The 26348-nt window shown below is 39.3% G+C and overlaps 1 protein-coding gene across 2 annotated transcripts in view; it reads right to left on the bottom strand.

The window, feature by feature from the left end:
* The window catches only part of LOC117430403 (GRB2-associated-binding protein 3-like), a 36205-nt gene extending 9857 nt beyond the window's left edge, over window positions 1-26348 (bottom strand). Inside the window, exons 1-5 of one of the 2 annotated variants that reach the window (XM_059001287.1) lie at window positions 26075-26348; window positions 11868-12177; window positions 1381-1600; window positions 694-1151; window positions 353-408 (exon numbers count right to left, since the gene is read on the bottom strand). In XM_059001287.1, the coding sequence (XP_058857270.1) occupies window positions 353-408; window positions 694-1151; window positions 1381-1600; window positions 11868-12177; window positions 26075-26146 (1116 nt within the window). In that variant the 5' untranslated portion in view covers window positions 26147-26348. The remainder of the gene's footprint in view (window positions 1-352; window positions 409-693; window positions 1152-1380; window positions 1601-11867; window positions 12178-26074) is intronic. The other variant, XM_059001286.1, reaches the window with a different exon arrangement.

Here is a 26348-nt window from a genome sequence, read left to right as displayed (position 1 = left end):
GTTTTGAAATGAGGTTATTGTGTTTTGAAATGAGGTTATTGTGTTTTGAAATGAGGTTATTGTGTTTTGAAATGAGGTTATTGTGTTTTGAAATGAGGTTATTGTGTTTTGAAATGAGGTTATTGTGTTTTGAAATGAGGTTATTGTGTTTTGAAATGAGGTTATTGTGTTTTGAAATGAGGTTATTGTGTTTTGAAATGAGGTTATTGTGTTTTGAAATGAGGTTATTGTGTTTTGAAATGAGGTTATTGTGTTTTGAAATGAGGTTATTGTGTTTAGTTTTTTTATTGGTCGTTTCATTCGCCAAACCTCTAATGGCTTTTATTTATAAAATATCTGACAAGCTACTTACCAAATTAAGACTCAGCCTCTTGTCCCGGCTCCTTATAGAGATCCCTTCAAATTCAACTGCAAAAAAAAGCTTAGGGGTTAATTTGACTAAACCTATACCCTTGCCAAGATAGGCCACAGCTGGATTTTTAGAGCATTTTACAGCACTGGGGAGAATTTCTGTGACCTACTGTCCATACAATTTGCGAGTTACATGAAAGGTGTGCAGCATACTCAGGTCCTGGTATTTTGTATAGTATACTATGGAGTTTGTGCAGGTTTTGTAGTACACTGTAAGAGAGCGGTCTCATATTTCATACCCAGGGCTGCTCAGTAATGCACATTCATCTCAGTATGGATTACCTCTCCTGACGTTATCCAGACCGGACAGGGAGATTCTTCGCTGCACACCGCTTGCCGGCACAGCGTAGGCACCGTTTCCGTTCACGAGCATCGTGTGGGCCCTGAACTCCTCCTGCCGTCGCTCAGAGAAGCTCTTGGGCTTGGGGGGCCGTGGCGGGGGCGTGTTCCCGTCTGGAGTGCCCCCCAGAGCGGAGGCGACGAGGTTCTTATCGAACTGGAAGATCTGGGGCTGGGCGTGGGCAGTCAGTGGGGATGAAGAGGTGAAGTCCCGGGACGAGGCGCCCCGCTCGAGCGGCGTGAAGGTGCTAGGGTCTGTGGAGGACGAGAGTGCCGTGTCCAGAGGCGAGAATGGAGACGGGGGCTGACAGGAGCTGAGCGGGGAAAGGATCACGTCTTCAAACACGCTGTCTGACGAATTCTGCTCCAGCCACCTGTCTGTCTGTGACCAGGTGTTACACCTGAAATAAACAAACAATCGAATACATCAATAAATAACAAAACAAAAAAAAAAACAGATACTGAAAAAACAAACCCCTGCTCAAATAACCTCAAAGAACTGGCTTACCAGATTGAAGCAAACAAGCAGCAAGGGTTTTATTTGCATTGGAATAGCATGGTGTAAACAGTACGGATAACCTAGCGTGTTTGTTGTCAGTTGAGATGTGTGCTGTGTTTCGTGGAACTTGCCTGGGGATGTTGATTCTTCCGCTCTCGCACTGTGACAGGAAGAGGTAGTCCGGGGGCAGACTGGAGTCAGACTCGCTGTGGCTCTCCTCCGTGGTGTTGGTGTCGGCGGTGAGGTCGTGCGCCGAGAACGAGATGTCGTCTGTGACCCTGGAGGTGTGGGTGGAGGCCGAAGGGGAGGGCTGCAGAGAGGAGGCAGTCTGGGAAAGGCTCTCCACCGAATCTACAAGAGCAAGACAAAACACAAGGGCAACGGTCAGCCTAAAGCTCCAGGAACACAAAGCCACCTTTTCAGCAACAGCGGCTTGAAACCTGGTTCCAGGAGACCTAGTTTGAAGCGACTTTGATAAGATTGTAGGTCCATAAACATTTTCATCTTGTTGGGGGGTAATTGGAAATACTGCATACATTTATAAAGCATGATTGCACACGAGGTACAATGATGATGATGATGGGTATTTCAGTTGGTAATAGCAGGGCCCCTGTGAGATTAAGCTAGGCAAATTGAGATTTTTACAATGCACTGCAATGGACTGAATTAAGGTCAGACTTGCCATGCCTAAATTAGAACTTGCTTTTGTAAACAAAAAAACACATGAACCATTTTTCTGTTTCCAGCGAGCCTCTGCTGTCATAGCAGTTTAACAAGATCACCCTCTTTGCAAGGTGTGCCAGCTCACTGCAGTGCGTGCTGATGCATTAGCAACACTCCTAATAGAGAACTGCACTGCTCCACCCTGACCACACCATTACTGTTTACTGGGACCACAAAACCCTTTCCCGACATGCACATGACATCACGTCATCTCGTTTGTGAGTCAAAAACAAGCGTTAGAGGGACACAAAGGGACAGAGAAGAAGGTTGACAGAATGTCTTCCCTTTTTCGGGATGGACATAATAAAACAGAACTTTTTTTTTTTTTTTTTTTTTTACAATACAATGATTATTAATAGGTTTTGAGGAAGATATCGGGTTGTTTTCATAGCCCCTCCCTTATCTAGTGTGCCCATTCCTGTAAGTGCCATTTTTTTCCTGGATGCAATTCAAATGAACACTGACTGACAGAGTGTTCCCTCTCAATTCCATTGCGTTTTATTATATTGTTATTATTACTATGAACAGATAAGCCAGCTAGCAGGCTGGACTGGAACACCAAATTCAATTTAAAAGATATTGGAGTTATTTTTCAGGATTCCCTTGTAATAAAGAGTTCACTTTCCATGTGGACACGAATGCTCCCTTCCTAAACACACAGTCTCAGCTTTAGATTGCAGACCCCATTTACAGATCATAAACAGACCCTGACCATGCACAGTATACTGTATGTCGCTCCCATCGGCACCTCAGAATAGCCTGCAGGATTGAATTAATCGCGCTGGCGCAAAGCAAACAGTAGAACTAACATGTTCACAAATTCAGATCATATTGCCCGAGTACATTTGATAAACAAGACACGTTTTATAACATAACCGCATTACTAATTTATTTAAAGGAACATGTTCCAATCCCTGCATTTTGCCTTTGATAAGCAGTTTTTTCTAATGCTAGAATGCACAGAGAACCCATCTGAAGAACAATCAGATTCAGCTTGAAACGAGGTCGATTGACACTGGGAGACAATGCGGTAATTTGTATTGGTTTCTACAGCTGTTAACAATAAGCATTCCAACTAATTCATTCCTCTAAGCAGCATCTAGGGCAGTGGCAGAGCTGTTATTTTAATAACGCAACGTATATGGCGCTAATAACCCTCCAGGTCAGTTGTGCTCACATTTATCTGGTGTAAAAGATTCCCGGGAGGTGGGCATTCAAGCTGCTATGGCTGTACAAATCCAGGCTGCACCGCTCTAATTCAACCACCAGGGGGCACAGCTCTGACGGCTGGTTGCTCTCCTGCATCCCGAGTGGCTGAGGACGCTCTCTGGTTAAACGTATCTGCTGAGCTGCAGCGTATATATCAGATAATCCCTTTTCAAGGTGCATCTACCATTTCAAATAGAACAAGAACAGAGCAGGGCTGTGAGTCGTCAGTGTTATGGGAAGCCCCATATTAATCTCCCCTTTAAGGAGAACTAGTTGAAAGTTTACGAGTCTGACGTGCTTAAATGTCACCGAGATAGCCCCCCTCTGAAAAACACAAAACGGGCTGAGTCCCGTCCCCTGCGAAACCACATCAAATGAGAGCCTGCTGCTGTTTTTTTTTTTTTTTTTTTTTTTTTGACCATAGACTGAAAAACCTTTCTTTACCAAGAAAACTGCATGCAAATCAATTCTTGAAACTGAGAAAAAATAGATGCTATAGGTTTCTGCCATAAATAAGTGCAGATATGCATGAAGCAATACTCTTCTGTATTGCATTTGCCATGGTCATGTGCTGCGGGTCTGCAGACTTCTACCCTGTTGAACATGAGCGGATTTGAGATCAGGTTGAGGCTGATTGCTTTCTGATGCTCTGTATCCGCTAACCGCACCACATCTCCTCTGATTCCTAGAAGAGGAGTTACACTGGAAAAGCACTGTATTAGAAAAACAGCAGTGTTTCTACGTCAAGAGCAGGCACTGAACGTACTGTGTGTGTGTGTGCAAGTGAAACAGTGGAGATACAATCAATACAATTATTATATTACTGGACAAATAATAACATGTTATAGACTACATACAGTACCAGCATATATACTTTAAATGCAGTATGTTTATACATTGTGTGTGTGTGTGTGTGTGTGTGTGTTTGTATATATATATATATATATATATATATATATATATATATATATATATATATATATATATATATATATACACACACACAAACATATACATACACACACATACAGTACTATGCAAAAGTTTTAGGCAGGTGTGAAAAAATGCTGTAAAGTGAGAATGCTTTCAAAAATAGACATGTTAATAGATTATATTTATCAATTAACTAAATGAGTGAACAGAAGAAAAATCTAAATCAAATCCATATTCTTCTAGGTACACTTGCACAAAGTCAGGGATTTTGTAGGCATATAGTCAGGTGTATGATTAAACAATTATACCAAACAGGTGCTAATGATCATCAATTCAATATGTAGGTTGAAACACAATCATTAACTGAAATAGAAACAGCTGTGTAGGAGGAATAAAACTGGGTGAGGAACAGACAAACTCAGCTAACAAGGTGAGGTTGCTGAAGACAGTTTACTGTCAAAAGTCATACACCATGGCAAGACTGAGCACAGCAACAAGACACAAGGCATTTATACTGCATCAGCAAGGTCTCTCCCAGGCAGAAATTTCAAGGCAGACAGGGGTTTCCAGATGTGCTGTCCAAGCTCTTTTGAAGAAGCACAAAGAAACGGGCAACGTTGAGGACCGTAGACGCAGTGATCGGCCAAGTAAACTTACTGCAGCAGATGAAAGACACATCATGCTTACTTCCCTTCGCAATCGGAAGATGTCCAGCAGTGCCATCAGCTCAGAATTGGCAGAAAACAGTGAGACCCTGTTACACCCATCTACTGTCCGGAGAAGTCTGGACCACAATACTTCTTATTATTAGAGGTGCAAACCAATGCAATTTATAAAAGCCTTATATTGCAAAAAAGGTCTCAATAAAGATCCAGATACTTTTATCACTGTTGGCAAAGGCTTGTGGCTTGATGGTAGACCTTTTAGAGACGTCTTGGTTGCACACTCATCCTATAACTTCTATTTATAAGAACATGACCACTGCAAATTACTTATTAAAACTTAACATTTTATTGTTAAAAACAAAAGCAGCATATAAACAGGTATCTATACACTCTCTATGATAGATAGCTATGCAGCGTTAGCTCAGTGGGGCAGGACAGGAGCTGCAGTATTTAGAAAAGGCAAGGCTGCTGCTCTGTATAATTCATGGACATCACAGGGATCACTGACAGACACCCACGCAATCAAATTCGGGAACAGGCTGTCCCAAAGTCTGAGCAATCTATTCTTTGATCAATATCTGTATGTATGTATGTATGTACAGTATGTATTTATGTATGTATGCACTGTGTGAACATGTACATTTCAGTATCTGTTTCACAGACTCTATACTATAGCCTACTCACTTATACATTATGTATAAGTGAATTATGCACAGCAGAATTTGTTATTGGCATTGACATCCCTCAGTTACAGAAACTCTACATCATGAAAACCATTAAAAGAGAATCTGTTTTCAGTGAAATGTATATAAATAAATAAATACATAGTGTGGATATTCAGTGCAAAGAGAGTCTTAGGGAGTAGAGTTCATGCTGGCATTTTTTTTTAAAATAATCTTTCATTCATAGCATTGCGATACAGTACGGTTTGAAAGCTACATAAAGAAAGCGGTGATTAAAGACTCATGAGGCTCTCCTGTCTTGATCCTTTGACAGGGATCAGATCTTAGAAGTGGAATCAAGGCTGCATATATCACTACAGCCTGAAGGTTAGTAAAGGGCTTTCACCACCAGCCTCCTGGAGCTCACCACGTCAGTCCAGGCACTGAGGACCCGTGCTCTGTATTCTATCAAACCGTGTGAAATCTGTTAACGTGTAAATTAAATATTACATTCCTGCGATTTTCTGACTTCGCTTGGTTTGTTAGTTGTATGTGTTTTTCTTTTTTTTTTCCTCTTCGATTCAGGATATGCTGATTTATCAAGTACAACGTTACAAATCTTTAAACTTACTGGTATCTCCCAACTTTCATGTGCTGAAGGCCACTTGCAAACAGACCAATGGAAAGAAATTGACAGAGAGGGATAAAGTAACAGTCGTTTTTTATTCTATATATACCTATACCAGGTGTACATGGTGTTTTCTTAAGCATTAAATTTCGATTAGTTTTTCTTCCCAAACGAGTGACTGTTGATGTAGGTTTTATTGGGCGTGGAAAGTGCTGAGAATTCAACCTGACTTTACATACGATCCTATTAGAATGAGTTACTGAGGCTGCTCCACTATAGTTTTACCAGCATCTGAAAGCACTTTGCAAAGCAAGTAATTAACTGCAGTGGACATCTCAGCATACATTATGCACTGAGCAATACTCTACACACATACAGTAAGTCACAAACTCTCATGCTTCTCTTTTAGTTTCAGTTGTTTGGTGTGTTTTTGGGCGTACGTCTGTGCGTGTGTGCTCCAGTTCAATGGATCACTGGCAGTACCAGGCTGATGAATCATACAGTGTGCCAGAGTACATACAGTTCAGCTTTACAGGATCCCGTTATGAAGATGCCTGTGGATGTTTCTTGACTCTCTTTCTGACATGGTCTTATCTGCACTCCCATACAATCTATACAAAGCTCTCTGACATTCTGCAGTCTCTATTAATGCACAACAAGAAGTGGTTAAACTGAAAAAGATAAAGCAGTACAGCCTTTCAAACCTCTCAAAACCACAGCGTGTCTTTTTAGATATACCAGTGGCAAAACAAACAGTATCCATCTCTCTGATCCCCTCTATTTTAAAAGCTGTTGTTAACCTTTTCTATGTCGTCATCATCTCTCACTCTCTCTCTGGGTTAGGGTTAGGGTTAACACAGTGGTGCTCTGCAGAAGTGTTGAAATGGGTTAGGGTTAGTGTTAACACTGGTGCTGTGCAGAAGTGTTGAAATGGGTTAGGGTTAACACAGTGGTGCTGTGCGGAAGTGTTGAAATGGGTTAGTGTTAACACAGTGGTGTCGTGCAGAAGTGTTGAAATGGGTTTGGATATTTACTGTTTAAAGCACATTTAATTCTGGCAGCCTAGGCTAAGAATAATCTCACTTTTTTTTTTTTTTTTTTTTAGAAATCTTATGTGAGACACGGTGCCAGTAACAGATTAAAAAAATAAAAAAATAAAAAAATAAAAAAAAAACATTGTACTGGAGAATCTCAATAAATCCATTAAAACCATTTTTTAAAATACATTATGAATTTACACGGTCCACGAAACGAACAAAATAATATCTGCATGACTAAGATAAGTGGGAGATTTAACTTCCAAACTGGGAATCAGGATACATCAATCACACTCCTCCTTGTGTAACCAGAGGCGTTGAATAAAAGCTTGACACTCATACAAGAGGCCCCTTCCCACCCACAGCCATGACTGTTTTCACAATTAACATGTTACTGAAGTGAAAAACACCCTAGTGTTCTGTCAAAGGGATACACTGTCAGAATGCTGATTTAACAGCTTGGTACACCTGCGTTTGTTTCTCCAATGCAATGATGTGGTAGGCGTACCTGTACCACTAAATGATACTCCTTGCAAAGAAAAGTGTAACCTCAAAAGTACATTGCCCAGAAGGATGAAGGAAATGCCAAAAAAAAATTCATTTACATTCTATTCCACTGTTCATATAGATGAAAGATAGGGAGCCCCCCCCCCCCACACACACATTCATTTCAAAGTTATTGAAGGGAAATCCCCAGAACAAATCATCTGCAACGGAAACATACAAAAAAATACTATACTGTTTGCAAAAACACAATAGTACTATATGCACGCTGCGTGTGATGTGAATCAAATAAATAAAAAAAAAAATGAACTGAACCATACTATAGTATTTAGACTATTGAAGTGTATAGTAAACAGAATATTGGGGTGTACTTTTAAAACCCCTGTTGCTGTTTTATTGTTCTACAACGCTTCCACCATCGAGATGTACAGGCATGACTGTGTTTCTTTCTTTCTTTGTTTAGTGCCTCTGATGGTCCCTGTAGGGCAGGCCATGCTTTGGTGTGAAGGTGTGGTACAGTGAGCATTGTGATCGTGTCGGATCCTCTCTCGCTGCCCTCTGATGAACTTTGTGTAAAGAAGTCTTACAAAGACATACACACCACATTTTTTGCTCCAGTGCAAAGGATAACAAAACTGTTCTGATATCGACAAGAAACCACTTGGATGCACTTAAGAGTCCATATCCCTTTTGAACACAGTACAGATAGTTCCTGCAGTGATCGGCAGGGCTGAATTCAGCTTCTAAATGGTGTGTATATATATATATATATTGCTTCACAGTTCTTTTGATATTTGCATGGGCAGATCAGGGTACAGTTTATTTTTGTTTGTTTAGAACTACGAACCATATGGACATCTTTATCAGTATAATTAAAAAAAAAAACCCTCAAAGGCATTATTAAAATGTTGCTAGAATGTTATATCATCACCATAGACACACGGTAAACCCATAAACTCAATGCCTAAGTGCCTAAGCACACACTCAAGCAGAAAGCATTAAAACAGCACTCTATCTGTTTGGACACTGTTAAGGACCTTGACCTTGTGTTGTTTAAAACACTGCTAGGTCTGCTTAGCAGCCACTGTGTTGATCAGACTTTCCATTAAAACATGCTGCATGTACTGCAACAAGTGGACTACATTAATTCTGATTTTCAATATGCTGCAATGCAGTTCTAGTGAGAAAACACAGGGTCCTTCATTTAAAAACAGAACCGCAGAATTAACATGTATTTCATTATATGTGTACTCTTTTTATTTAACTGCTTGTGATTGCCAGGACTACAGTAAGCAAGAAGCCTCTTGCATCTGACTTCTGTACCAGGTTGTCTGGATTGTGACAGAGCGTGCCTATTATTGCTAATCGGTACGAGCGTTCAGATGCAGCAGCAAAGGGGTTAACAACAAAATCAATCTGTTTTCAGCGTAACCACTGTGAAATGCTGAGCTGAGATCTGTAAATAGTGAAATGCTTATTAAAGGATTAAGACCATATTCAGGAAACACCTAAAAGAACATGCAAAGGGTGTAACTACGTTTAGACCGAAAGTGCACACTTCTTGAAAATGTCCTGGTATTGAAAATCAGGTAAACAGTATTGCATTAAACAAGCGCTGTGCTCTCAAACATAATGTGAGATGTCCAAACGTCTTCAGCCAGTCCTGCCTGCCAGACAGAGGCTATGATACAGCCCTGTTAGTGTGACAAAGAAAGCTCAGATAGACCAACCTTGTTTCTGCAAGCTCTCTAAATATAGCAACTTTAGAGAAGTTCACTAACCACGTCAAAACACATCAAAGAGCCTGTGAGCTCGGAGTGACCTCGACGTCTCTTGTAATGCTGACCCTCTCATTCTGTGAGGAGCTACTGTCAAGCACAAGATAACCTCGAGCAGACCTGACCCCAGCTGTATCTGAGTCACTGTGGAAGGAGACAAGGAGGGCCTTGCTGGTTTTAAGTGACAAGTAAACCAATTATCACATTACTGTTAGCGGAAGCCGAAAGGAATGCAGCTGCAAGGGGAATCTCTCTCGCTTTCATTGAGATTCTAAATCCCGTTACTCTGCCATAAGACAATATGGTGCAGTCTGGGTAAACAAAGGTCCATTGACAGCACAGCGAATGCAGCATGTCACCAAGCTGCGTAACTGATTTGGTCAGACTGTGGAAGCAGCACATAGCTGACTTTTTTATTACTCAAATTCACAAACAGCAAAAAAACCCCAAAAAAAAACAAAAAGGAAAGACCAAAGCACATTTCATTTAAGAGCTATTGCCCTCGTAATTCTGCCATCATTCGGTGTTAGCTGTTACATTTTTTTTTTTAATTTACCACGCTTTTTGAAACAAAGGACGCGTGTAAAATGTAGAAGTTACAGAATTTGGAATCGATGGTCGCTTATAGAATTGTGACTGAAGGGCTCACGTTTGCATGTTTCCAAAGAGGATGGGAATTGTACTGTGCAATGCTGTATATCTGGTTCATTGTAAATCCAGTCCCCCAGGAGCTGGTTGTTGTTGTTTAAACTGTAATAGCAGTGGCACCACCTTCATCTGAGCCCCTGCTGGTTTTGTGATAGGGGTTGTTGATGCTGTTAATGCATGATGGTTGAGGGCTAGAGCTTGTTTGCAGATCTATGTAAGTGTTTGAGTGCCTGATGCCCATTGGAAACTATGTATTTTTTTTTTTTTTACTCATGGAATAATGTGAGTGAGGCTGAAACTATAATCCATGCAGCAGTAAACATAATAGATTAAAACCAAAGCAACAAATTTCAGTCGCCAGGATCGCCTCGATAACAAGCACAGGGCATTTTTAAAAGCCGTTATTAAAAACAACGGGACTTGAACTAAGATCAGTGCAGATGATTAACACCAGTGGAACAGTCTGTGTAACAACTGGGCTGTAGTTTAAACAGGACAGAGAGAGACAGTAAAAAAAGCCTGTTATGATGGAAGATAAAACACTACAATGACTTCTACTCCAAAAATAAGTGCTGTCGAAACACTGTGACTACACTGCTACGAATGACCAGCATAACTCAATCAGTACCACACTTCTTTACAGATCGGAGTCGTCTGATGGTTTGCTGATAGCTCTGATAAAAATGATGAAACTGGACAGTAACCTCACCAGTGGCTACTTCCTCAGTGACATATACCTGTGTGTGTGGGGAGGGGGGTGGGTCGGCTGCATTAACCAGTGAAAAGGAAACTCCTTCTCTTCACACATACTGTAACAACCAGTTCATCTTTACATAAAATACGGTATGCTGTCAAATTGAGCCAATTAGCACCTAGAAGCATTATTCAATTGGAACTATAGCGTGCAAGTGCGTCTCAGTGACAGTGGATGTTTAATAATACATTAGTTTATTGTAATATGTTATTTTTCTTGCACTTGTAAACTTTGATCTTTTTTTTATTACTGTTTTTGCTAGTTTTAAAAATTCATGTTCATGTTCTGTCATAGATTCAGCTTGTATTGAAAATCCCAATTAGCTGTTTAAAAGGATTATTTATTTTTTATTTTTGAACGGCTTACTGTACATGGCCCAGCTGGCAGATTTGCATGCCACATTTAAACACGGGAAAGACGCCAAACTAAGAGATCTAAGCACATCTTCAGGGGGTGTCCACAGCCAGGCACAAAACATTATTTTCACCCTTTTTTCTGGCCTTTCTGCAGGCAGCCTAAATGAAAACCAAGTATTAACAATATCAGAAGTACCAACATAAAGTGCTAAAAGAAATAACGCATTTTCCACTTAAAAAAAGGAAGAGTTGTCTGGAGGTGTTGTATGTGGTTCTACTGTATGTTACCTACTGTATGGTTGCCTTTGTGTGCCTCGGGCTGGCTGTGTACAGTATCACTGTTTTCATATCTTTCCATTTGTTACGGGCAATCTGAGTCATTATCTTTTATTGTTGTTTATGCAGTAGGCTGTTACTAGTGATCCACATGAGTGATCAGCATTGGAGGCAAGTCAATGCACACCACACTTTCAGAATCATTTAGAAATCCCAAAACAACTGTAATCCTCACCCCTCGCACCTCCCACCTCTATTTTACCTTACGATTCTCAACTTCAAATGGAGTGCATCAGAACTTAATGAGGATTTTAAAAATGATGTTTTTCACATGGCTGGGCTGACATGGTTGTAATCAGCCCTCTGAATCACTGACATGGACCTGGTGGAAGATTAGGAGGTCCCTACTGGACCATACGAACGGGATGGTTTCCACCTACAGTACCTGTCCCATCATCCAGGGGCCCGAAGTGGCAGATCTGGCTGATGTTGTGCACCCAGGTGTTCATCTCCTCCTGGGTCTTGGCCACCAGGTAGAAGGTGCGGAAGGAGGTCTTCACCACGAAGACGTGGTTGTTCATGAACTCCCTCTTGACCACGCCAGCGTCGGAGCGTGTGTGCATGTGGACCCCGCACTCGTTCAGGTCGATCACACGCAGCGGCTTTTTGGAGTTCTTGTTGCGGTAGTACTCCAAGACGTCAGGGTTTCCACTCATCCGCCCCCGGCGCAGCACGAACCAGCGCTTCCGCCAAGCCTAGGGACAATGGAGAAGCACAGAAAGGGAGTGAGCCAGAGAGAATCGCTAGGGTTGTGAAGTGAAGGGTTAGCTGAGCCCAATTCACACAACTGGTTTGAGGACTGTTTTGTTAAGAGTTTTTATTCTTTTCTTTAAAGCCCACACTGTATTAATAAATGAAATCATAGTTCATACAGCTTTTTACAGCTGTTTTAGATAGGGTTTATTAATTTGTTAAGATTTTTCAAAGCACTAAGAGAATGTTTAGAAGCAAACAAACAAAAAAAGTCTATAAAGTTTGGTAAAGTAGACTCGCTGTATGAGAAAAGACTACACCTTGCCAGTGGTAACAATCAGAAAACATATTGTTTTAAGGACTTTGGTGCTAGATTTGTCCACACCTGATTTAACAGAGACTTTACCTAACTGTTTCTAAGTCAAATGGAAATGCTGGTATGTAAATGATATTGTGTTTTTATGAAGCGTTTACAAACTGCGTTGGCCTCACATTCAGACACCACTACTTTTATTTTTGGTCAGGCTTTTTGTGGGGAAATACAGCATTTCCCAGAATCAGAAAACGTTTGAAAGAGGAAGTTAACTGTACACAATGTATGGCCTGCCTGAAACCTACTGCCAGCTATTTCTATAAGAATGCAGTTCTTGAGAAAGGAGAGCAGTAAATACAACTGCTTTTTCTTTCTTTTTTTACCCTTGGAATGGGAGGAGGATGTATTTGCCCCTTTTGTTTCATGGTTGCTTTTACAAACAGGAAGGCATTGTTAATTTTAGAGATGACATATAGTAGTACACTGTGATTGTATTAATTCTGGATGCATGGATAAGAAGACTATTCAGATCCTTTACTTATATGACTAATACAACTCATTTCATTTCTGCTATCCGATTGTTGTTCACTGGCTTTCTGCCTGATTAAAAAATAGTTGCTATTTTCACTAGCTTCACTAGCACTAGGCCTGAATTACATTGAATATATAATTGATCTAGCACTACTACTACTCCCTGGATCTAACAAGCAACAACTGTGTGGGAGAGCCACTAGTAATTTTCATATGAGTATTGCTGAACAAAACGGGGAAATAGCACATTTGCATGTGTACTAAGGCATAGTATCACCTGTAAAACAACTTTTCTTTCCACAGAACTTTATTCAAATGAATGTTAGTCATGGTTAAATTGAACTGGCAGTGTGAAAAAGTGTATTATTATTATTATTATTATTATTATTATTATTATTATTATTATTATTATTATTATTAATAACTTTAGACTTTAAACTGACTTGTGTTCATAGACAGGATTCTTTTTATTTTACACATTTCATGCAAACTAAGAAACTGCCTGTTTATACCACAGACGCCCACCTAATCATGTACAGTATGATACATCTAATGAATGTGGTTGTCAATTCACACTTATGAAGGCTGACATAACTAGACAGCAATAACCGTTTACAAACGGGAGGTACATGCGGCTTAATTAACAGAGGCTCACAAAGATCCAAGAGAGTGCATTCGGCTACAACAAAGACTTGTGTGTGTGTGTGTGTGTGTGTGTGTGTGTGTTTGTGTGTGTGTGTGTGTGTGTGTGTGCGTCCTCTCTGACGATCCTTTCACTTTCAGCAGAGTCGAAGCGACGCGTCACAATCAGAGACACATCTCAGGTGAGAGGCCTGAGCAGACAGACGCTGGTGCAGAGAAGCTTCAGAGCTGATCTAATGTCTATTATAAAAGCATACAGTGCGGTGTGCTGGGCAGGCTGCTGCTACAGGGCTGACCGCTTTGCACTGCAATCCAGCCAGCAGGGCTTCTTGTGATTGAGTACACTGACACATACCCAGTTCTGACAAGCTGTTCATTTAACTGGCTAGCTCTGAGTCACTCAAATTGAAACTAATGAAGAAGAAACAAAAACAAAACAAAAACATTAACCAGCTCCATTGGAAACTCTAGAAAGGGAAGGGCTAAATTGAGGATAGATATTTCAGTTACATGTAAAACAGTCCTAGTGGGTTTTAGTAGTAGTGCTTACTAAGCCAGTTGCTAAATTATATATTATATATGGCAGCTGATTTGTATGATTCCTAACTTAGCGACAATGAGACAGATGATATAGGACATGCAAAAACCTACTGCAAAAGTATTGAAAAAAATCTATTGTACAATGAATTCTTAAGATGCTTACTGTAAACTGCTGTCATCCACACCAGCAGTGAGTACAGTACACTGTACTTTTCAATTGCTGGTGAAGTAAATTGTCACAAGTTTGACATGGTTGTGTTATGATGTTCAACAGGGATTTCTTGTGTATATATATATATATAACTGAATGTTGCATTGCAGCACCATATCTCTAAATACCAGTGCTCTCATGACATCAAGGCCAGTAGATTGTTAATGCAAGGAAAATAAACAGGAAGTTGGGCAAAGTGGATCTATCAGTTACCGAACCACAAACCACTTTTTATTCGTTTTTTACATCTGAAGAGAAATGTGTAAAGAGTATGTAAGCGCGCATATGAGTTAATTCAACTTAATTCAAAGTACAAAGCGCTCAGTTATGGTAACCTAACCTAAAGTACTTTACTACCATCTCATTGAAATTCACTTTCCTCAGTCCACGTTCTCCTATCATTACACCACAGCTTTCCTTCCTTAAATATTGCTACCATTTCTCTTAGAAAATTAGGATTTTACAAAACGAGTGGTACTTAGAAAACATATCAAGTTCCCATCCAAATAAATCATTAAACACAACAGACAAGGTTCAGACTAGTTCCCTCCTGACTGACACTGTGACCACCAGCAAATCACATGACCACAGACAAATAATGTGTGACTGAGCTCAAATCATGTGACCTTGTTTTTGCTCCATGTTCATGGCAATGCACCTGGGCAGAGGGGGCAGTGAGTCTCATTCACGTGATTCGAGATTCATTCATTATCTGCTCACTGTTCTAAGAATTTAGTGGAATTTTCATAAATTGATACAGTTAAGTACAGCAACTGTTTAAAAGGTTCAATACGGAGCTAGATTTGCAAATGAGCTCAGATCACTTAGCTGGCAGCTGTTGGTCTCCTCGTCAGCAGTCATGCACTGTATGTAGTAACGGAAGATATGGGGAACTCTTTTAAACCCGGCGCATTATAATAAGTTCCAAAGAACTTAATTCCCCTTTTTCTTTTAAGATGACACAGATTGGGTTCACTTGAATACAACTTTATAAATGTTGACCTTTTTGATTGCATACAGTGTTCATAAGTATTGACAACCTGTGGCTTCAGATACTCAATCCACTATTTAAGCTGTGCACAGGTACTGTTACCAGTTAAATATGGGTATTGTTTATTTAACCAGCAGACCAAAAAAAGACACCCAATATTTCACAAACTGCTCAATACCTGAAGACGGTCTTCTTTTCATCACCCTCTTCAACTTCATCAACGTTTGCTCAAAAACCAACATGCTACTCAGGGAATTCATATTAGAAGGGTGTCCACACTCCATCTACTTTCGACTTCACTTGATGTGAAAGACACGTTGTTGATGCATGAATGGTAAACACTGCAGCAAACACATTAAGAAAAGGAAAACCGTGTGCATTACCACAATCTCCCCATTTCACAGATAATCCAGCACTAACTGTCCTACATTCCCACAACCTCTCCAATAGCACTGAAAGTTATAACCCAGCCATCAACAACAACGCTTGTGTTTTTAATGTGTTTTGGCATCTTGATGTAGACACAAACAGAACGTCTGTGCGCATCAATCTTGGAGCAGCATCATGAGGAGAGAACACTAGGTTTATACTGATAGGTTTTAATGGTACCCCTGGAATTCAGTCTGATATCCGCTCCAGTCTACTTTAATATTATTTTCTTCCTTTTTTTTTTTTAATGGAAGTCAGGTCAGTTAGTTTAGAGTGAGCTGCGGCTTTGGAATCTGAAAAATGTCACATGAAGAATTGCCAGCAACATAGTTTCAAAACGTTTTGGATCAACAAATAAAATAAAGAAATAACAGCTTTGGTCTGTTTGGCTAGTTCTTTGGCTAGCCATGATCCTATCTGGAATTCTGGCAAGTGTTGAAAGCCCAAGCAGAATGTATTCATTTTAAGGCTTGGGGGTCTGCTAGCTAGCGACAACAAAACAAAAATGCCTTTATCTATTCAAAGTCAAGGACTGTTTAGTCAAGTATTACAGGGGGTTGAAGGAAGGATATGTAACTTCAGAGATATGTCTAATGACAAGACACAGCACAGGCCATCTAATAAGAGTGCAAATGGTTCATTTCAGGTATGTCTGGGGTAACTCCCAGGAAAAAAAAAAAGAGAGATCATTTTCTTAATGAACAGTAGACTGTTTTGAACTGCATGGCTGCTTCTTGTGAGATGATTTGATTTTTTAATGTAATATTTCTTCCAGCATGTTTGTGCTGTGTCACAAAGCAGCCATGTCAGCGACACTGCACTGTACACAGGAATCAATCTCACTACATCTCTGCAGCGATGCCTTATTGTGAAGCTGCTGCACAACGAGATCCCATTACATCCTTACATGAAACCCCAAAGCTGTTTAGAGCTGCAGTGTTATGACAACCAATACTTTGTGGGCCAGTTTGCAATTCTAATTGTCGACTGGTTTTGTGATTATTTTGCATGGATACGACAACTCACAGTAGTGTTTCCTCTATGAAAATAACTTTTCAATGCAGCGAACCCAGAACAAAAATACATTGCTGTAGCGCTGCTACTAATATTTGAATATGTGAACAAACACTGTTTGAAATGCTTTGGGCAAGCGAAAACTGTTCCAGATATAAGAGGAGGCATGGGATACGCTCAAGAGAGAAGTGTCTGTGCCAAATGGAAAAAGTGCATGCAAGTGAATGTTCACCTTTTAAACTTTTCTGACTGGTTTTACAGAACCCATAATACAATGTATTTCTTGCAAATTGACTGATTTTCCAAGTAAACGCTCTCAGGTTACCACTATGATATCATCTGAAGTATATCTCAAATCTGGTTTAGTCAGGAAAGGAGTGGATGAAATCAGAAACTACTCAAAAGCTGATAAAATGTAGATATTGGATTGCATTTACAAGGTTATTGATTTAATATCCTATATTATAAGCTAAGAATACAATAGGGACACACTCAGAGTGTGTGTGTGTGTGTGTGTGTGTGTGTGTGTGTGTGTGTGTCTGTGTGTGTCTGTGTGTGTGTGTGTGTGTGTGTGTGTGTCTGTGTGTGTGTGTGTGTGTGTGTGTGTGTGGTGGGGAGGGGGGGGGGGTTCTTTTTTGATATATGCAATGTATTTTCTTTGAGTTTTAAAAATGTCTAAGAAATTAACGTCACAGCTAGACCTACCATGAAATAATGTGAGAAATGCTTTTTAATTATTATTTTTTTCTACAGTATAATACTAACAAGACACTACTAGGGTTACAGCTTGAAAATGGGTTTAATCACAATTTTTTTTTTTTTAAATCTTTGCAACCAGCCTGTTCGACTTCTGAGAAACAATATTCAACGTACAGTTGCAGACTTCTACAGAAAGTTTGAAATACTGTGAAAAACGTTTTAGTTGTCACTCGTTGAATGTTCCTGGAAAATGACCTCAGCTGTATATCCCTTGCAGTAATCTATCCATGCTTTAAATATATTGGAGATTCAACCCTATTCTGAAACTCACATTGTGTATCAATCAATAAGTAATAAAATAAAATAAAATAGGGGCTTTTTAAATTTTGGACAGACACAAATGAAGTTGTTATCCACAGTAAATGAAGACCACGTCTTGTAATGCTTGGGACATCATTAGAGAGTGACTGCGGGTGGAAGTGAAATTCACAACAAGAAAGCTTTTGAGGTTAATTTATGAAAATATGAATACCCAAAGTACAAAGCAATATGTTTTTAAAGGATGCTTTTGTTTTTTTTAAAGACTGTTGATAAACATTCTTTTATGGTTTAAAGGTGCTTTGAAACCTGAGAATAAACTAATAAACTCTCTGTAAATGTCTGAAAGGGGCTTAAAAAAAAAAACAAACAAAAACAAACAAACAGACCTTGATGAAGAATTCCTTAAGACAGTTCTTCAAGTTTTGTGAGTCTAATATCTGTGAAGTTTAAAAGTGTATATATATATATATATATATATATATATATATATATATATATATATATATATATATATATATATATATTAATACCAACTTTGTTTCGCCAGCATCTTTAATCTATTCTTTGCTTTTGTATCCCAGCTCTGTTGAGGCTGAAGGAGACGCTGCACAAAAGGTTCATTTTATGATACCTATATGTTTGGCTTTAGTTTGCATTTTAAATGCTTTCATCCGAAGTAGTAATTAATTTTTGGTGCAGCACGTAAAAGGCTACGCGGCCCTACCCACTGTTAAGAAAATGTTACACTGTGCCAACAACAAGGCTTCACAAAAGGGAAAGGTAATTGCATGCATGTTTCATCAGAGGGATGCTATTACTGTTATTATTTGTAATTTCTAAAGGTTTGCATTTGTCTTTCAGTGCGTCGTTGTTTAGCTTTCGCACAGCACAAGCTGCGCTCACACTGGGAGCTTCCCAAACATTCAGCTGCCTTCTTGTGGACAGGTGTTCCATTTCTGAGCAGCAGTAACTGAGGAACAAACACTTCAGAGCTGAACTGCTTTTAAGCGTTCCTTATGATTTACTGGAACTCACAACCCCCAGTGCAAAAAAACACATGCCTTTAACTGTCACAAAATTGGAACGCTAATGGGTGTTGCATTTAAAGTTCTCTTCTGTATCATAATTTATCATTTGTTTTACGTGGAAAACGTGCTAAAAAAAAAACTAAAGCCCTAAAAACTAGCTCATCATTCTGAGACATTCCAAGATGATGTCCCTTATGAATGTTTTCTAATTGAGTATGCATGTTATACATAAGAACAAACATGGGGGTGCCCTGGATCCCTTCGGGTTACTTTTAACCAAATCTATAGGGCAATTCCCTGAAAAACACAGGATTTCACAGTATAAGAATAACATGAGAACATGTTTAAACCACTTCACAGCACAGGAATAACATACGGTAAGAGCAGATTGAAACCCTGGTGCTGAATTCACTTCCTCTCTCTTTTAGTCTTTTGCTTCCGCTGTAACCTCTGAAAACAAAAGCTTCTGTAGCCCCACTGGCAGCCTAGATGACCAGCATGGATGAAATACAAACACCTGCTAATTTAACAGTAAATACCAATATAATAGACCTGACATCATTTTGTTTATATATTCTTGTTTTTATAACTTGAAGACATTATGTATTTCACATTAAAATGACCAGCACGCCAAACTGTTTAGGTTCAGCTTTGATTTAAATTTAGGAGGCAGTGTGGTCCAGTGGTTAAAGTCCAGGGCTTGTAACCAGAAAGTCATTGGTTTAAATCCCACCTCTGCCACGGACTGACTCGCTGTGTGACCTTGAGCAAGTCACTTAACCTCCTTGTGCTCCATCCTGCGGATGAGATGTTAAATCAGTGTCCTATTGCAAGTGACTCTGCATATAATGCACAGTTCACAGCCTACCTCTGTAAAGCACTTTCTGATGGTGGTCCACTATGAAAGGCGCTATATAAAGATATTATTATTATATTATTATTAACCAGCCATCAGTCTCAATAGGCAACTCAGCCCAGAAATCTGACTATTAATCAACAGTAAACCAAAAACATTTAAGCTGCGACAAATATTTTGTTTCTTAATACCAAGGGTGTGCTCCTTAACCCGTTCTGATTTGTCAGCACATTTTGCAACAATATGCAATTGCTGACAAATTATTTTTTTATATTTACATGAATTGATAACAAAGGTTCAAATTAAAGAGGTTAAAGCTCCAACAAAGCAAGACGATATCACAAGATGACTACTTCTGTTAAACAAAAGTGAACTCCCGTATTAAAAAAACAAAAGACAAGCCTGTAATTATGACTACATCTGATACAAGGTCATCCCACAATGGAACAGTGTATGCTTACATTACATGTCATACAATGTTAAAATAATGATTACACGATGCTTTAAAGACTGGGCGTGTTGCCCTGCCATCAACATATCTTAAACAAAACTAGGAAACAAACATGAATATACCCATCTTTAATGGTGGACTTCCATTGCAGATCTACGATATCGTGCCACAAAGCTGAGCAAAGTTTTCTCTAAATGAGCCTTTCACCCGTGGATTAGCTATTGGGAGATGCTGTGTGCTTCATTGCGTACAGCATGTTCATGAGCTGGGCCTACACAGTACCTGCACCACAGCATGCTGTAGAAACTGTGATGGGAATAGAATTAATTTTTAATCAGGACTTCCATCTGTTGTTTTGGACATCTGTACTGTTACTGTAGAAAACCGATTGCTTTATTTAGCTTTCAACTATACAGTACATTGCGTGCAAGCGCTATTATACTAGAGCCTGTAATGTCTGAATAGAATTAACAGCATGGTTGTAATTATTAGTAATTAGTATTCTTCTGCAGAACTTATCCCAATCTACTTTACAATGTAACTTTTTCAATTATATATATATATATATAATATCAAACTGTATTTATTTGTCACCTGTACTGCATGTCCATTGTCTACATATGTCTCAAGTCATATGTTCTAACAGAGATGTATATTGATTAAAAAAAAAAAATACAGCTGGTGCTAAACTAGGTTACAGAAATCTCTGTTTGCAAGCCTCGCTTTCATATTGTTGGGCACTTCCTTGGTTATTTCACCCAGGAGAGTTGCAATTGTCCCCACCCCTTCACTGCCTTCTTTCCTGTAATTAACATGCCAGCTGCTTCCACAGAAGACTTGCCATGCTTTACAGCCAGGTACGTGCTTTGACCCAAACACACTGCACAGGTGACAAGCCAGGCAAGCAAACAGGGAACTCTCTTTGAAATCTGAGCATTGGAGCCTTATATAGCAAATGGAGGTGTGCGGCAGGTAAGATTGATGGAAGCATTCCATTACCTGGATCCACTTTGAGCAGTCTTGACATGGTACGGGTTCAAGTGGAGCCGAGGACTTTGCATTTTCTGTTTACTGCAAAATTTGCATGACCGATTTGCATTTTATTGGAATGCAATTTCACACTTTGAAGTAAGAAACAACTTTCTGTACAAGCCTCTAATATAAATGGCTTCTTTTTTTAAGTTTGTTCTTTATACGGTCATATTGAAACCACACAAAATATGAATTTCTTTACATACAATACAAAAATAATACCTTTATTCACAACAGTAATTTCGTGACTATTGGCTTCTGAAATCTCCTATTAATTCCTCAATGTTTTATAACCGAGGACAAAAAAATGAAGCATGCACTTACTACCCTTTTAATATTGTAATAATCTCTAATAATTCTCTAATAATCAAAAGTACACCACTGCTGGTAGTTTCCAGCGTTCAAACATACACAAGATGTGTGCAAAACAGTGTGTGGTTGGCAAAACAGTAGCCTACTATATACAAATTGCATGGAACACATGTAAGTTTGCATAGTCAATAATTCATATCTCCTTGAGCCATCTGGACACAGAAAAACAAGGATTTCTCAAGAAACTAATTTGCTAAAACACCATCCCCAGACTGATACCTTGTTACACATTTTGGGAGACAAGCAGTTTCATTGCGAGTTAGGCTGGGCAGTGCTCTTTAGTCAGAATTAGTTTTTCCTTGGAATAGGTATCTCGTTGTAGCAAGAGGCAGATAGCAAGCTAGGCGGGTGACTTTTGCTGATGTCAGTAACGGCTGCCAATGGGTTATCTCTAACCCTACACAGACTCTTAAAACTTGTGGGCAGTCGAGTAGGAGAAAAGAAGCAGCAACTCAACCCACCAAAAAAAAAAAAAAGAAATTGACAAGCATACAGAAAGCTACTGACTCATACAGAGAATGTCACACACTGGGGCACATTTTTTTAATTGCATAGTTTATTGTGTTAAAACTAATTCAAACTGTACAACACAACCGGCGACACCACGCCTTAAAAAAGGGTCACATCATTAGATAGAGCAAAGTGGACATACAGTTGTCCATTATGCAATTCAATGATGAAAACAACATTCAGCACAGAGCAATGAAACGTGGCAGATGGGGGCACCATGTGATGGAAAACATTCTAGGACCCCCAGCATGGGACATTAGGGGTCTATAAGTCAATGCCTACGCCTCAATACCACAGCTAGAACATGAGTGGCTTTCAAAGTGCTGTTTGTTGTGAAACAAAAGAAAATCTTCACTTCCCCGACCCTAGCATGAGAAAACAAGCCTTTACCTACTGTATGTATCGCATACAGAACTTTGCATAATGCACCACACATGACTGATCACAGAAGACGATGGGAAAGGTCGCTGCCTTTAGCCTGAGAGATATTAGATCTGAACAAAAACAAGTCCTGTGATCGACGCCCACTTCACCAGATACCTATTGTTAATAACGCTTTACCACAAATGAAAACTAGCAGCTGCATTCTGGATGAAACCACAAGAAAAAAAAACACTTTGTTTGAATGCTGCGAAAGTTAAAAAAGTGGGAAAAATAACTGCCTTACAGAAAAGTTTGAAAAATCAACCTAATGTGATTCCAGTGTATCATCAGCAAATGCAACAGAAAGGATTTGGTACGATATGGTGGTGATACAGTGACCCATAGGTACCGATCTGGTATTTGCAGTTCATACCATTGATATCGTATATAAAGATACAAGTAGGTTACATGGGAGGTACCATTCCACCAGCGGTTCATACAATGGTAGTTCAGTACAAAGCTGCTCTTGTGGTCCCATCTTCTCTTTATGCTGGAAAGATTGAGTGGTGACTGATGGCCAATAAGACTGAGCTTTAATATGCTAGTGGTAAACTGAACGCAGTGTAGTTACTCTGTACATAGTCAATAACTGGTGATTCAATGACACTTTCCTCGTCCCAATATTTCAGTGCATTTACAGCTGCTTCTCATATAGATAAACACCCACCTCTCTCATTAAAAGTGAATCATATCATTTGGTTTATAATCATCCCACAGTGGTGAATTAGTGACTCTGTAGTGTTAGTCACAGAGGCTCTCTGTGGACTGCATGACAATGTGAATGCTACAGAAACAAAGGGGGAACTGTTGCAATCTTTATCGCTAAATTACTATACGAATTTGCAATGCAAATTAACAATTTAATTTTTTCTTTAGATAACCCGTGCTTGTGCTCCATGTGACCAATCAAATTCAATTTTCACAAAACTGAAATGTTTCTTCCACCACATTTCTTTCCCAGACAACACGTTAATATTACAACATAAAAAACGAAAGACCTGGAGAGTGCCTAGGAGGACCTGAAATATATAACTCAGCTGCTTGGTTCTAGTTCTGTAAAACGAAAGACCTGGAGAGTGCCTAGGAGGACCTGAAATATATAACTCAGCTGCTTGGTTCTAGTTCTGTAAAACGAACAGGTGTTTTACCTCTTATAAAAAAATAACAATAAAAAGGAGTTAATTAAAGACTGGAGTGAAAACTTTCAAAATATGGCCCTTCATGTGGTTAGCCAAGGATGCTAAACAACAACATGTGCATTTGGGACAGATAAAGTGTTCAGAAGGTATGTTTAGAAGGGAATGCACAGATAAAGATGCTTTGTCAGAACGTACGTCTCCTTTACTTTAAGTATCGGTACTGAAGATCTTTTAATAAAGAGATTAAAGCTAAATAAGTTATACATTGCCTATTCAACACATTCAATACTCTTCAGATTTGGCTGTGCAATAATGGTGATGATAAACCGAGGAGCTCACCAACAGCCTGGCAAAATCAACATGAAAACACAGAAGTGAGAAATGTCGATACAACATTAATAATATATTTGTTTTACAAGTTATAGTTTTCTAAACACATTGTACTAATTAAACATAGCAAGTAAACAAAGGGTAATGTTAGCAGGAGTGATAGTAAGCGTGTTTAACTGTATAGGAGATGTATTGCACTGGCATTGCTACTGCTAAAACAACACAGTTATGTGCCATACAATTAGGTATCATATGTGTCCTGTTTTTGAAAGTGTGTGTTTAACAAGGAAATCACAAGTGTGGATACAGAAATATGACTGACACTGACATTCAGCATGTAACCAAAGACTGAAACTAATTACAGACTGAAATGTCATGTGCCTGTGTGTTATAATTATGGGTTCTTCCCTCAGATAAATGACTCAGAGATAATGCCTTTCTGTTGCCATGGCACCAGAAATTGTAACTACATTATGACATCACAGCAAAGTTTAATGTGTCTTTTTTTCCCATCTACTGTATATTAAAACATACCCCACTTTATTTACTTTAGTATTCTTCCTGCCAGATGCAGTGAGGAACAATCAATTTAACATAGATATTTAACTAGCATATTTTAGTAGGCTTATATTATCAAGTGACTTCAGAATTAAAACAAGCTATCGCTGTTGTCAAAATCTGGTACAGTCAGCGGATCTCAACAGTGACTACAAATGTAGTATTTTATTCACTACGTTATTTGGCAGTAGTACAGTGTTTGTTGTGGTTTTTATCATGTAAAAAAAAAGCCTTGTTTACTAAAATTCAGAGGGAAAATACTGTTTCATTTGAGACTTCAAAGAATGACAATCTCAGTGTTGCAGAAGATTCCACACTTAAACGCTAGAACCGTTTGTGACTGCTGCCTCAGCTGTTATTTATTACAAGCTCGCATTATATTTGCTGACCGATTAAACTTTCTTTGCATGACGAGTCTACGTCAATCTAACCTTTACTGTAAAGAAGCTCCACAACTTGAACAAGCAACGGCACAAAATAATGCGGCTGCCTAGTGCCTAACGACTTGTATAATGTTTTTAGAGCTGTCTGTTGCTACTGTAAGTCCATCTGTATCCTACTTCACTAGTCATTGCCTGGGAGGAAAAGAGTGTGTTCTTTCCTGCTGTCCTGGACATCCTACTGCAAAAAACTCCTTCCTCTCATTAAGTATCTTAAACGTACTGTTAGATATACACACACAGATACAGTACGACAGTCCATGTCCCAGTAGTGTGACATGAGCCTGCTGGATAATCAGGCAGCTGCTTGTTACTACTAGTTTCTGAAGCTAATAAAAGGCGTCATCACTTATTTCTGCCTGGCATGCTGTTTTCTAACAGCTAAGCAGTAATAGAGCTTCCTATGTTTTGTAACACACACCCTAATTTTCAAAAACAGGAGACAGTTGCAAGTGGAGAGGCCCTTTCCCTCTGCTCCCCCCCCCCCCCCCCCCGGTCTACACTTGCATGTTTCGATCATTTCCAACTACAGTATCTTCCTTTAGAAATTGTCCCCAGCCTACATTCTTCAATAGAATAGGAATACAATGAAGCCAGCATTAAATATGGTTTAGATCTACAATTTTAGAGCTTATAAATGCTTCATATTGTTTTTTTAAGGTATATTAAAAGAAGTGAGATACTTCCACAAATGAAATCAATTTGAGGATCTTAATGTTCATGTCAGTAAAAACATTCAAATCACACTGTAAAAGGATTCTAAATATGCAGTGTATCATGTTGAAATGTACAGCCTAAAGCACAGTTTCAAAATGAAACAGAAAACAGTAATTGTTGTTTCTTAAATATGTCACAGAATCATGGCTTGTTTTCTTTGTTTAACATAATCAAATGCAATCTAAAACACAAACCCAAGCTGCACTGCTACCAGCACGGCAGCTCTTGTTTGTGGCCCTGATCTGTGCACACACTGACAGTGCAGAAACTACAACTCTACACTACAGCAGGCTGAGGAGAATGCATCCGAATATACACAGCCGAGGAGAAATGTTTAATTCTTATTACTCACATATCTCTTTAATTTCTTTTCAGGAGGTGATTTGATGAGCCAGCCTGTGCAGACCACATCCCCTGCGCTCATGTTGTTGGGTAGGTGCCGGGGCACAAAGAGAATCCAGTGTGGGAGCTATATTGTTTGAAACGCTACTGCTGTGAAAGAGACTAGCACCAGTCAATTTCTCTGTTCTGGAGCACTGCTGAGCAGAGAGAAGGAAGTCAAGTCATTGATCAGTGACAGAAAAGGCTCCCCTCCCACTAATTTAAACACAATGCACTAGTATTTA

Source organism: Acipenser ruthenus, chromosome 26, assembly GCF_902713425.1.
Source record: "Acipenser ruthenus chromosome 26, fAciRut3.2 maternal haplotype, whole genome shotgun sequence".
In the NCBI taxonomy this organism is placed as follows: domain Eukaryota; kingdom Metazoa; phylum Chordata; class Actinopteri; order Acipenseriformes; family Acipenseridae; genus Acipenser; species Acipenser ruthenus.
Note: the sequence above shows the minus strand (reverse complement) of the source record. Positions and strands in the feature narration are given on the sequence as shown.